The 13596-nt window shown below is 38.2% G+C and overlaps 1 protein-coding gene across 4 annotated transcripts in view; it reads right to left on the minus strand.

Moving 5' to 3' along the window:
- The window catches only part of foxo3b (forkhead box O3b), a 99244-nt gene that overhangs the window by 40180 nt on the left and 45468 nt on the right, over nucleotides 1-13596 (minus strand). For 2 of the 4 annotated variants that reach the window (XR_009514480.1, XM_059982988.1), the window contains exon 2: nucleotides 6530-7946. Coding sequence is in view for 1 of the 4 variants with exons in the window: in XM_059982988.1 (XP_059838971.1) it covers nucleotides 6555-7946 (1392 nt within the window). In the remaining 3 variants the exon portion in view is untranslated. Of the gene's footprint in view, nucleotides 1-2553; nucleotides 5017-6529; nucleotides 7947-13596 lie in introns of all 4 variants that reach the window. The other 2 variants (XR_009514481.1, XR_009514479.1) reach the window with 2 other exon arrangements.

Consider the following 13596-nt stretch of genomic DNA (forward strand, 5'->3'; position numbering starts at 1 on the left):
TTACCCCTGAAGAGCTGTGTTCAGCGTGTTCAGGTGCGCTGTCATGTCTACCATGAAGTGTAGCTTTTCCAGCCACTCTGGCTGTTCCAGCTCAGGAAAGGTGAGCCCTTTGCTGCCCAGGAAAGTTTTCACTTCTTCCAGACACGCGACAAAGCATTTCAGCACCTTCCGTCTGGACAGCCAGCGATAAAAACACGTTGTAGCGGTGTCAGTAAACTGCAAAGATAGCTTTATTCGAACTAAACAGCCTTGCTTTTAAGCCTCCCTCAACCCAGCCCCCATGGACGCAGATGCTGCAAAAGACGCGTACTCACAAACCCCCGTAGGCTATCTCCCTTAGCCAGAATGCTGGCTAATTGTGAGCCGTTTCGGATGTGCCAGGAAATGTGTCGCCACACTTAGATTGTACAAGATCACCATAATCTTCAAATTTAGAATTACATTTCAAAAGCTAACAAACTAACATAAAATACATTTTAATTAAATACTGACCAATTATTTCCCAAAGCCACAGGGAGCCGCAGCACAGAGGTGAAAGAGCCACAAATGGCTCGGGAGCCGCAGGTTGCCGACCCCCGCACTAGATCATCACTGGTGTGGCCAATTGGTTTCAGAGGTCACATAATTAGTTAAATGGAGATCACCTGTGTGCAGTCGCGGTGTTTCAGTTGATTGGAGTAAAAATACACCTGTGTCTGGAAGGTCCAACTGCTGGTGAGTCAGTATCCTGGCAAAAACTACACCATGAAGGCAAAAGAACACTCCAAGCAACTCCAGAAAAAGGTTATTGAAAAGCACAAGTCAGGAGATGGATATAAGAAAATTTCCAAATTACTGAATATCCCTTGGAGTACAGTTAATTCAATCATCAAGAAATGGAAAGAATATGGCACAGCTGTAAATCTGCCTAGAGCAGGCTGTCCTCAAAAACTGAGTGACCGTGCAAGAAGAGGACTAGTGAGGGAGACCACCAAGAGACCTATGACAACTCTGAATGAGTTACAAGCTTCAGTGGCTGAGATGGGAGAGACTGCACATATGAAAACTGCTACCCGGGTGCTTCACCAGCCACAGCTTTATGGGAGAGTGGCAAAGAGACAGCCACTGTTGGGAAAAAAAACTCATGAAATGTTGGCTAGAGTTTGCCAGAAGGCACGTGGGAGTCTCTGAAGTCAGTTGGAAGGTTCGACGGCCTGATGAAACCAAAATTGAGCTTTTTAAGCTGTCAGACTAAACGCTATGTTTGGAACAAGCTAAACACCACACATCATTCCTACCATGAAGCATGGTGCTATTGGGATGCTTCACTGCAGCAAGCCCTGGAAGGCTTGTGAAAGGAGAGGGTAAAATCAATGCAGGAATATTAAGGGAAATTCTGGAAGAAAACCTGATTTAGTCTGCCCAAGAACAGTGATTTCTGAGATGATTTGTTTTCCAGCAAGACAATGTCCCCAAGCATAAAGACAAAGCTACACAATAATGGCTTAAAAACAAAGTTCATGTCCAGGAGTGGCCAAGTCAGAATCCAGACCTCAATCCAATTGAGAATTTGTGGCTGGACTTGAAAAGGGCTGTTCATTGACAATTTCCACGCAATCTGACAGAGCTCGAGTAGTTCTGTAAAGAATGGGGAAAAATTGCAGTGTCCAGATGTGCAAAGCAGATGGAGATCTATCCAGGCTCAAATGCTGCCTAAAGTGCATCTATTAAACACCGACTTAAAGGGTGAATACTTATGCAATGAATTATTGTTTTACATTTTTAATTAATTTAGATCAGAGATCTGTTTTCACTTTGACGTGAAAAGTTTTTTTTTCTGTTGCTCAGTGTCAAAAAAGCCAAATTAAAACCACTGTGATTCAATGTTGTAAAATAACAAAACATGAAAACTTCCGAGAGAGGGATGGGAATACTTTTTATAGGCACCACATCTTTTGTGAATTAGTCCATCCAGAACACTTTGCACCCCTCCAATCTCTTACTGTTTATATCTGTTTCTTCCCCCATCAAAATAGATATTTTCCTGCATTGCACTCTATTCGCCAAATCTTTGCCCACTCATTTGGTTTATCTACAATTTTCATCCAGTCAGCTTGTCTGATTACAGTGTTAAGACTGCCATCACTGAGGTATTTATTCACTAGTAATCTGCTCAATTAAGGTTTGTGGATTTTAGAAACATAGAAAACCTAAAGAACAATACAGGCCCTTCGGCCCATTTCAAGAGGAAACCTGGCAAAATCCAAGTAGTCAAGAGTGACTGGTCTTGATATAGAGCAGTAGTTTCCGAACTTTTTCGGGTTACCACCCCCTTGGCTCCCAGACCATATTCCCAGCACCCCCCCTCCTTTTCTGCCATTACATAACTATAAAGGATTTTGATTTACAATGCACAGTGAAAGAAAATGGGAACTGCAAATTCAAAACAATGACAAATAATTGCAAAACATATTCAAATTTATAGCTATTTAACTGCAATAAAAATAATCTTCATCAACAATTTTAGACAATATATTTATAGTCCAACTATTCACTACTTCATTGCCTTTTCACCTTTCAATGAGATGGATGGGTTTGGCGCAGTGATATCAGCCTCTCAACATCAGGTGAATGTCACTCAGGAGTCTTCCAGTTTCCCATGTTCAGTAATTTGCAAGCTGTTTTGTTGCTTTGAAAGAAGTTGGGCGACTGCACTGAAACCAAACTTCACTAAATATGACATTTGAAAGGCAATTAAAAACATCGACCTTTTTCCACACAATAGCAAAGCATTCAGAGATTTCTTTCTGCAACCAATTGTCTTAAGATGTTTTGAACCTCTGCTTCAGCTCAAAGTTATTTTGTAGTGAGATCAGTTCTTCCCTCATCCTTCCCATTAATTCTTCATTACAAGTGTTCAGGAATAGATTAATTACCCAATCTGGAATATGGACTGAGAGAAGATCCTGAAACCTGTCTGACATATCTTTATGCAGCTCAGTCGAGTGGGCACAGCATACTTGAAGATTATCTGGTATCCTTTCTTTCTCTTCCAACTCAGAGGCTCAGTAATTGGAAAAGGTCACAACAGCCAATGTTGCACTTAGATAGGGTTAACTTGTACAGAAATATGGTGAAAACTGATTTTACTTCCCATCCTGACGAGCAAATGGCATTTCATCATTGAATCTAAATCTTAAACCCTAACATTAAAGAGTTATTGGATTGACTTTGATCAAATGCTTATAATTAGTAATTCATTTCTTAAATTAAGCCTGTATTCCCTCAGCTGTCCCCTTGCTAGCAGGCAGCCATCCCACTGCTCCCTTATCTTTATCGCCCCCCTTGACAACTCCCACCGCTCCTGGGAGGTGGGGCTGTATTATTTACTTTGGGAACCACTGGTATAGAGCAAACCTGGCTTCAATAGGCTATGATGAAAAGGAAGTTAAAAGAGGCCATGGTTACTGCGGGTGTGCCTTGGGCCAACTACTTTCACCTCAACTGTCTATCTTTTTCCATAAGGTCAGGAGTGGGGATATTTGCCAATGATTGCGCGATACAAGAATCCATCCAAATTATTCAGATAATGCAGTATATATCTGCATGCAGCAATATTCAGACAACATTCAAGCATCAACTGATAATCAAATAATGTTCACATTATACAAATTTCAGATAGTGACCATTTTCAACAAGAGACTGTTACCATTAAATTCCTCACTATCAATATTCTTTATCTTTTTATTATTATTAGTAATATGGACAGAATACAAATGATATATTGATAAAGAAATTACCAACATACAAATTCCATTACATATGAAAAAAACATACATAATAGTTACAATATAAATGAGTTTACCAAGACATAAGCCATAAAATATATGTATGAACATGGTAAATCTAAATATTTCATAATATATGATATAAAGAAAACAGAAAAAAGGAAAAAATATATATATAATGCAAAACTAGCTAATCTACTAATCTAATAACTAATATAGAAGAAAAAAGAAACAAAAAAAAAGAGAGAAAAAAAAGGGGGCTGTTTATAATATCTCTCAAAAATAAGTATTCATCAATGTCGTTGACTTCCGGTCCTCTCAACATACATAAGCTAAAAGCTGGGAAATCAAATGAACTTGGCACAGGGTCATATTACATCATATGAAAATGTTGAATAAATGGTCTCCATAACTTTTCAAATTTAATAGAAGTCTCAAAAGTACCACTTCTAATTTTTTCTAAATTTAAACATAAGATAGTTTGAGAGAACCAATTAAATACAGTGAGAGGATTAATTTCCTTCCAATTCAACAATATAGATCTTCTAGCCATCAGAGTTAGAAATGCAATCATTTGACGGGCAGAAGAAGATAAATGCAGTGAGTCTAACATTGGTAAACCAAAAATTGCGGTAATAGGATGAGGTTGTAAATCAATATTCAAAACAGCAGAAATAATATCAAAAATATCTTTCCAATATTTCTCCAAAAATGAACAAGATGAAAACATGAGTTAAAGACGCAATTTCAGATTGACATCTATCACAAATAGGACTAATATGAGAGTAAAAATGAGCTAATTTATCCTTGGATATATGGGCCCTATGTACGACCTTAAATTGTATTAATGAATGTTTGGCACATAACGATGATGTATTAACTAATTGAAGAATTCTATCCCAATTCTCACTAGAAATAATAAGACTAAGCTCTCTTTCCCAATCCTTTTTAGTGTTATAAAGAGGCTCTGAACGTATCTTCATAATTATATTATAAAGTTTTGAAATAAGCCCTTTTTGAAAAGGGTCTAATTCAAATAAACTCTCCAAAATATCTGAAGGCACAAAATTTGGAAATGTAGGGAGTACAGAACTTAAAAAATGTCTAATCTGTAAATATCTAAAAAAAAAATGAAATCTAGGCAAGTTATATTCGTTGGATAATTGCTCAAAAGACATGAAACAATTGTCTAAAAATAAATCAGAAAATCTTAGTAATCCCTTAGTTTTCCAAGCCGAACAAGCTTGATCTATAATGGAAGGATGGGAAAAACAATTAGATACAATAGGATTATTTAAAACGAATTGAGTCAACCCAAAAAATCTCCGAAATTGAAACCATATACGCAAAGTAGGTTTAACTATCGGGTTGTCAATTCGTTTCGGCAATTTAGAAAGAGCAAAAGGGAGAGAAGTCCCTAAAATAGAACCCAGAGCATAAGCTGATACAGATTTAGTTTCTAAGCTCACCCAACAAGGGCCGAAAGATCCACCCCCATCTTTCAACCAACATAACAAACATCTAATATTAACTGCCCAATAGTAAAATCTGAAATTAGGTAATGCTAACCCGCCTTCCTTTTTTGTCTTCTGTAAATATATTTTACCTAACCTGGGATTTTTATTCTGCCATATATATGAAGAAATTTTGGAGTCAACATTAGTAAAAAAAAGATTTCGGGTTAAAAATTGGTATCGCTTGAAAAATATATAAAAACTTAGGTAAAATAACCATCTTAATAGCATTAATCCTACCTATTAGGGATAAAGATAAAGGTGACCACTTAGTAACAAACCTTTAATCTGATCAATTAAGGGTAAAAAATTAAATCTAAATAAATAAAAGAATCATTAACTAATTTAAAAGGTAAATTTCCATAAATTGGGACCCGTTTATTCAAAGGAAACAATTCACTTTTATTAAGATTTAACTTATACCCAGAAAACTCACTAAATTGAGCCAATAATGATAAAACTGCTGGGATGGATTTCTCCGGGTTAGAAATGAATAGTAATAAATCATCTGCATACAAAGATAACTTATATCTGTCCCACGATTAATACCCAAAATATCCTGTGATTGTCTGATGGCAATTGCCAAAGGTTCTAAGGCAATGTTAAATAGTAATGGACTAAGAGGACATCCTTGTCTAGTGTCAATATTCTTGAACCACCACTAAACAGAAATGTAGCTGGATCAGTCAGAAAGGCCGATCACAAGGATAGGTAACCTGCAGCCAGTGATTCTCTTCCTGACACCATCAAGGCACAAGTAGTTTATCATCTTTGACAAAGTAGCCCACGATTGGCAGCCCAACCACATCCTTAAGATTCACTGCTGCTAACACCAGTACACCATGGCTATTGGGTGTAACATCTATAAATTACAATGCAGTTCCTCGTCAAGGCTGTTCCAACATAGCTTCCAAACCCATGATTCTTACCAACTAGAAAGGCAGCTGGGCATATTACATATGCATCCCAGTCACCAATTATTCAAGGTCCCTGGGTCTAAATCTTGCAGACTGATCAACATTGCAAACTATCCTTAAAATGAATGTGACAATCAACATGAAAGCCCACCCCTGTCACCTACATAAAAGCTACTATATTGTAAAATGAATAAAAGCTGTTTTATTTATATTTTCTGACTATACAGAGAAACACGTTCTATATATTTGTCTGCTACCTTATATTAAACTGTTGGGCTCTTTATATTTGCGGAGTTCATATTTTCCAAAACTGTAAATGGTGTTCACTCACCTGCTTCCACCAGTAAAAGGCAACTTCAGCCTGGAACCCAGCTCTGTGATGATGTTTGTTTAGGACCAGTGAAAGTTCCCACATTCAAATTCACAACACTCTGAGCAGATATGAGTGAATCAAAATTGAAATCTAACCCATCTGCATCCATAAGTTCATTACGAATGATGGATTCCACATCGCAGTCTAAACTCCCATTGAAAATATCTAAGTCCAAGTCACTAGGAAACTTGTCTTGTCCTATAGCTGGAAGAGTCATGCTACCAGGACAGGAAGGGCCAGAAAGTGCATCAGACAATCCTATTTGCATAGACCGATTGGCAGATGAGTGAAGCTGGTGTTTTGTGGAGACATTATTAGAGTCTGTTGGTAAAGCTGCATGATTCATGGAGTTTGACAAGGCACTATCATCAATAAGTGCAGAAGTATGAGATGGAGACTGGCTATGCAGTGGATTATGGTTTGTCCGATTAGACTGAGCAGTGAAGGATGACATCATTGGATCATTGTGAATAATCAGATTTCTATGCGAATTTTGTAAAGACACTGCCGAACTTGCCTGAGACATCAGAGGATCTGACTGAGTCATCATAACGTCACTGTGAGAATCAGAGGCAAGTAGATCTTGTAAAGTTTGGTTGTTAAAATGAGAAATGGAAGAAAATGTGGCTTGCTTATTTTCTTGAATAGTTTGCATGGGAGTTTGCCGCAAAGCATTCAAAGCAGGTGGCCCAAATATGGAATTGCTGAAACTGTTCGGGGAACCTAAACCAGAACTCTTTGACCCATAAGTAAAACTTGAACTCCTCTGCACAAGACTCCCAGGTGATGATTGTTGAGTAGGTGTCAGAGTAATATTGTCCAGTAAGTCATCCATCAAATGTTCTGTCAATCCATCATTCAGATTCATGGTTCCAGCCATGTCAGTTAACCGAGGGAGCTCAACGGTGCATGGTTTATTTGTAGTCGGGGAAACACTGGATGAACTAGTGTACAGCATGGGAGACAAAGGAGCCGCATCATCGTCTTGAACATTGTCAAGTTCAGGATTGGCTAATATAGGAGAAAGTCGTCCACTCAAGGTACTAGCATTTGAGTTAGTACGAGAACGGAAGTCTGTCCATACATCAAATTCATCACTGCTGCGAGATGTTGGGCTTCCAGGCCATTTTGTGTGCGGCGATGGACTTTCAGCATTACTTTCTTGTGCTGCTTGCAGGGCTGCCTTTTTCTTTGCTGCTCTACCTCTGCTCTTTGCGTATTTGTTATTATTATCCATGGAAACAGCACGCCTTCGTGGAGATTTCCCACCTTTTCCACCATCTGGATTGATCATCCACCAAGAACTTTTGCCTGTACCTTCATTCTGTACTCTGACAAATCTACTATGTAGTGAAAGGTTATGGCGAATTGAATTCTGAAAAGGAAAATAAAAAGCAAGTTGTTAACAGCACAGCATCAAGGCAAATTATAAAGGCAAATAAAACTTAAAAGCATTTATTTGTGACAGTGTAGTATTGAAACAAATGTGATTTATCAATTTCATAAAACAAAAAAATAGCAGAAAATAGGTATTGGATATCCTAAACTCTTATATCATCTTCAGAACCACAATATAATTTTCTGCAACCTTTTTAGTACTTTCTTATCATTCCTGAAGTACTGACTGGAGTTTGATGCAATAGATCAGATATGGTTTAACCTGAACTATATTTACTCCCACACTGCCTCCTGCGAGGACTCCATTGCATTCTCCAAGTTCTTTTGTATCTGTTGTAATGAAACTTTCCATACAGGTGCCTTCCTCCCCCATCCCCAAACCATATTCATCTAAGCCCTCAACAACTTCTTCCTCGCCTCTGCTCTCACCCACTCTAACACAAGACAGAGCATTTTCTACCCCACCAGCCTCTGCACTCAATGTCACCCATTGCAATTTTCAGAATTCCGAAAACATTTTCTCTTTGCTTCTCTTTGACAATCCATAGGAACTGTTCTCTTCATGACTTTTTCCCCTTTCCGTTAACCAACTCTTCTCAGGGCACTTTGTTTTTGCAAGCTCAGGATATGTGATACCTGCACTTTTACTGTTTCTTCCCTCCATTCACTTAGACCAGGGGTGGCCAACCTATGGCACATGCGCCGAAAGTGGTGCATTGCACCCGTGATAATAAAAAAGTAAGCCTACTCATGCAAAGTATTACCAAAAACCGATCTGTAGAAAAAAATCTGTAACAGGAATTCAAGTAGCTTTGAGCTAGAAATCAGTTTTACTGAGAATAAGTCTACAACTTAGCAATTATTTTTAGCAATTTTATTATTTCCTGCACATCTTTTGGCAAATGTTATCTTCTTTCACATTAATGTTTTAAATTTAAAAAAATGTTCAATGAGTCAAACTAGGAAAAAAGGACTTTTGTTCTGCAGTTATTCCATAACTGTTCAATTAATGTTTGATCCTGAGGCGCCAGGTGTCTGCACCAGCGGCGTGTTGAAGGTTTTTGCCAGTCAGTTTAAAATTGACATTCATGCGCTACGGAGTTGTGTTTTGTTCATCCTTTGTGAACATTTGCAGTTTTGTACTTTTTCGAAAATTAACCCTTGTTTTTACATTCAGTTACCCATCACAGTGCAAAAGAAAATGAGAAAAAGGCAGAAAGTGATAGTAAGCGTGAATTCAATGAACAGTGGGAAAATGAATTCTTACTTATAGAGGGTCCGTCAGCAAAACCGTTGGGCATTGTTTGTGAAAACACTTTCTCACATAATAGAAGACATGATCTTGACAGACACTATAAAACACAACATCAGACTGAAATAGAAGGAAAACAGAAGCTAGTGTTTTGGTTTGAGTTACAGCAAGAATCTGATTAAGAATAAGGAAGAAATCAAAAGACAAAATATATTTGTTACAAGTCTCATTAAGTATGTTTACTTGTTTTTATATCAGTACATCATGTAAAATACTAAATATGTCTATATTAACATATTTTTACAAGAATTGAATGGGGGTACAAGAGTTGTATGGCACATCCGAACTCGTGTGGAAAAAATGGATGCATGGAATGTAAAAAGTTGTCCATCCCTGACTTAGACCTTCAGCACAAGCCATTCCTAACCAACAAGCATTCATCTATAGTAAATCCACTAACTAGAACTTGGCTCTGTAAGCTTTCTTGCTTTGATAATTTAAGTGCTCATCTTAAGAGTTGTGAGAGTGTCTCCACCACCCTTTCAGGCACTGGAAGTAGGATTACAAGCAAACCACCAGATAGCCATCCAGTCAGCAGAACAAACAATTACATTAACTTGCTCTGTAGGATGGTGGTGCTTTCCTTGCATAAGGAGCAGACTACCTTAAAGCTACCACTTGCCACATCAGCTATGACCAGTCCCATTTTGTCAACAGTCTGTGATTCCCACACTTGCCTCATTATCCACTTAAAGACCCATAAAATTGAAACGGAAGTTGAGCCATCCACAATCCTGAGAGACAACCACAAAAAACAACAAATGATAATGATAGGGCTCTCAATTCTATAACAAGTACCCAAAATTTCTCCTTATGAGACTAAAACCATAACAGTCCTGAGGTGGTACAATATTTTTTGAAACAAACTGAAGAATCACTTTCAGACAATAATTTCTGCTTTTCCTCTATGATTCAAGTGTAGCCCCTTGTCAGTGTGAAGCATTTTCTAAAGTAGCAATCAAAAATACAACATGCAAAAATTTAAAAATGATTTGTATATTCATTTTTATATTATCTGAGTTTTGGAATGTTATCAGGCAATTCCATACCCATTCTTGCCAGAATACTTTAAATAGATTGTGTGCCAAATATAAAGTACCATTGTCCAGTAACTATTAAAATCCACTGCAGTATTGGTGCAGCCAACATGAAAGGACATTTCTGCTACATAGTAAAGAGTTTAACCACAAAATCAAAAGTTGAATCACATCAGTTAAATATTTGAAGTGTTTAATATTGCCATCTTCAAGGCTTGCATACAACTGCAAACAAACTCTGCAAACTTAGTGAAGAGAATGCCACTAAAACACAGGAAACAACTTAAGGTTTTTTTTACACATTGTCTTTCAGATATAATACAAAAAACTGATCATACATTAAGTACTACAAGAATCTAAAGTCTAAAAGCAAACAGGGATATTGAAGTTAATTCATAATTTTGAAGTTTGAGTCAGATTAGGTCCTAAAAATTCATGGCCCTCAAAGATTTCATTCCATCAACACCTTTATGTTTAAATGTTTTCAAGCTGGAAAAAGGCAGCACCAAGGTTGTGAACATTGGTAATATTTCCAAGAGCAAGTTGTTGGGATAATAGGAAGTTGTATAAAATGTTACAAAGAAATGCACAAGCTTGTGGGAAAAATGCTAATTAAACCCCATTTTCACATTTTTTTGAGCTGGTGCATAATAGAATCAGAATCAGGTTTATTATCTTTGACAGACATAATGAAATGTTATTTTCTAACAACAGTACCAGTGCAAATTATTTTAAAATTACTACAAATTACCGAAAAAAGGTACAGAAGTAGTAATGTAGTGCTCATGTAGCATTCAGAAATCTGATGGCAAAGGGAAAGAAGCTATTCTTAAAATGTTGAGTGTGGGTCCCCAAACTTCTGTACCTCCTCCCTGATGCTAGTAATGAGAAAAGAGCAAGTCCGAAGTTGCAAGAGTTCTTAGTGGATGCCACTTTCTTGAGGCACAGCTCAAATACCATCTATAAATTTACCAATGAAACCATGGTTGTTTGCAGAATTTCAGATGACAACAAGGTACTGTACAGTAGTGAGATAGATCAGTCAGTTGAGTGCTCTCAACAACCTTTCAATCAACATCAGTAAGACTTGACTGTGGACTTCAGTAAGGGAAAGTTGGGAGAACGCACAACAGCCTCATTTAAGGGTCAGTGGTGGAAAGGGTGCACAGCTTCAAGATTCTGGGTGTCAGCATCTCAAAGGATCTGTGTTGGGCTCAACACATTGGTGCAATTATGAAGGCAACAAGACAGCAGCTATACTTGATTAGGAGTTTGAAGAGGTTTGGTATTTCACCAAAGACTCATTGTGGTGGGAGACAAATTGCAACTTGCTCAGGTAGGGATTAATTCTAGTCATTACAAACCTCTCAAAGCACTTCATTATAATAGATGTGAGTGCTACTAGGCAATAGTCATTGTGGCAGCTCAGCTCACCCTGCTCTTCTTGAGATTAATGCCTTTAAAGGAGGAGGTGGGAATCTCTGACTACAGCAGAAAGGCTGAAGGTGTCCTTGAACAATCCAGTCAGCTGGTAGGCACATGGTTTTCAGTGCCCTGCCAGGTATACCATTGGGTCCTGGGGCCTGGCGCCATGAGAGTGTTCACCCTCTTAAAGGACGTTCTGACATCAGCTTCTGAAACTGAGATCACCGGGTCACCAGATGCTGTCAGACTCAACAATTGAACTTAAATATTCTGACTAACAGGTATTTACAAAAACAATCTACCACAGAATTTGCACAAAAACATAAAACCTTGCAGATCATCAGCAGGACAGGCAACATCTGTGAAGGATAAGTCTACAGTATCATGTTTTGAGACAATCCATGAGTTTTTTTAAATCCTCCTCTTCTATGCCTAAACCTATGAACTGCGAGATAATTCAAATTTATTGCATCCTTTTTGATATGATCTTGTCTCATCTGAAAAGTAATTCATGTACAAAGAATCACTTTCTCCACAATACAGTACATTATGCCATATGCCTGTTTGCTTGTTGAGGATATGGGGTTGAATAAACATTTATATAAAGTATATTTTCATAGTCAAAAAGTTTCACTCTACAGAAACAGGCCCGTTCGCCCATCTAGTCCATTTCAAATTGTTATTCGGCCTGGTCCTACCAACATACACCCGGACTAATGACCTCTATAAACTTCCCATCCGTGTAATTATTCAAACCTCTCTTAAATGTTGCAATCAAACCCCCATCCACCACTTCCGCTGGCAGCCCTTTCGACATTCACACTACCCTCTGAGTAAAGAAATTCCTCCTCAGGTTCCCCTTAAACACCCTTAACTTACGACCTCTAGCTCTCATCTCACCCAACCTTAGTGGAAAAAGCTTGTTTAGATTTACCCCTTAATTTTGTATACCTCTATCAAACCACCCCTCATTCTCCTGCACTCCATGAAAAAAAAACTAACTACTCACCGTCAGGTCCAAGCAACATCCTTGTAATTTTTCTGTGCTCTTGAATGATACCTGTCCTGTAGTCAGGTGACCAGTGCTTTCACATCACAAGACAAAGGAGCAGAAGTAGGCCATTCAGCATGATTTAGGTCCGAGTCAGCATGGATTTATGAAGGGAAAATCATGCTCGACTAATCTTCTGGAGTTTTTTGAGGATGTAGCTATGAAAATGGACAAGGGAGAGCCAGTGGATGTAGTGTACCTGGACTTCCAGAAAGCTTTTGATAAAGTCCCACATAGGAGATTAGAGGGCAAAATTAGGGCACATGGTATTGGGGGTGGAGTACTGACATGGATTGAAAATTGGCTGGCTGACAGGAAACAAATAGTAGTGATTAACGGGTTCCTTTCGGAATGGCAGGCTGTGACCAGTGGGGTACCGCAAGGTTCGGTGCTGGGGACTGCAGCTGTTTACAATATACATTAATGATTTAGATGAAGGGATTAAAAGTAACATTAGCAAATTTGCTGATGACACAAAGCTAGGTGGCAGTGTGAAATGTCAGGAGGATGTTATGATAATGCAGGGTGACTTGGACAGGTTGGGTGAGTGGGCAAATGTATGGCAGATGCAGTTTAATGTGGATAAATGTGAGGTTATCCACTTTGGTGGCAAGAACAGGAAGGCAGATTACTATCTAAATGGAGTCAAGTTAGGAAAAGGGGAAGTACAATGAGATCTAGGTGTTCTTGTACATCAATGAAAGCAAGCATGCAGGTACAGCAGGCAGTGAAGAAAGCTAATGGCATGCTGGCCTTTATAACAAGAGGAATTGAGTATAGGAGTAAAGATGTCCTTCTGCAG

Source organism: Hypanus sabinus, chromosome 10 (assembly GCF_030144855.1).
Source record: "Hypanus sabinus isolate sHypSab1 chromosome 10, sHypSab1.hap1, whole genome shotgun sequence".
Classification (NCBI taxonomy): Eukaryota; Metazoa; Chordata; class Chondrichthyes; order Myliobatiformes; family Dasyatidae; genus Hypanus; species Hypanus sabinus.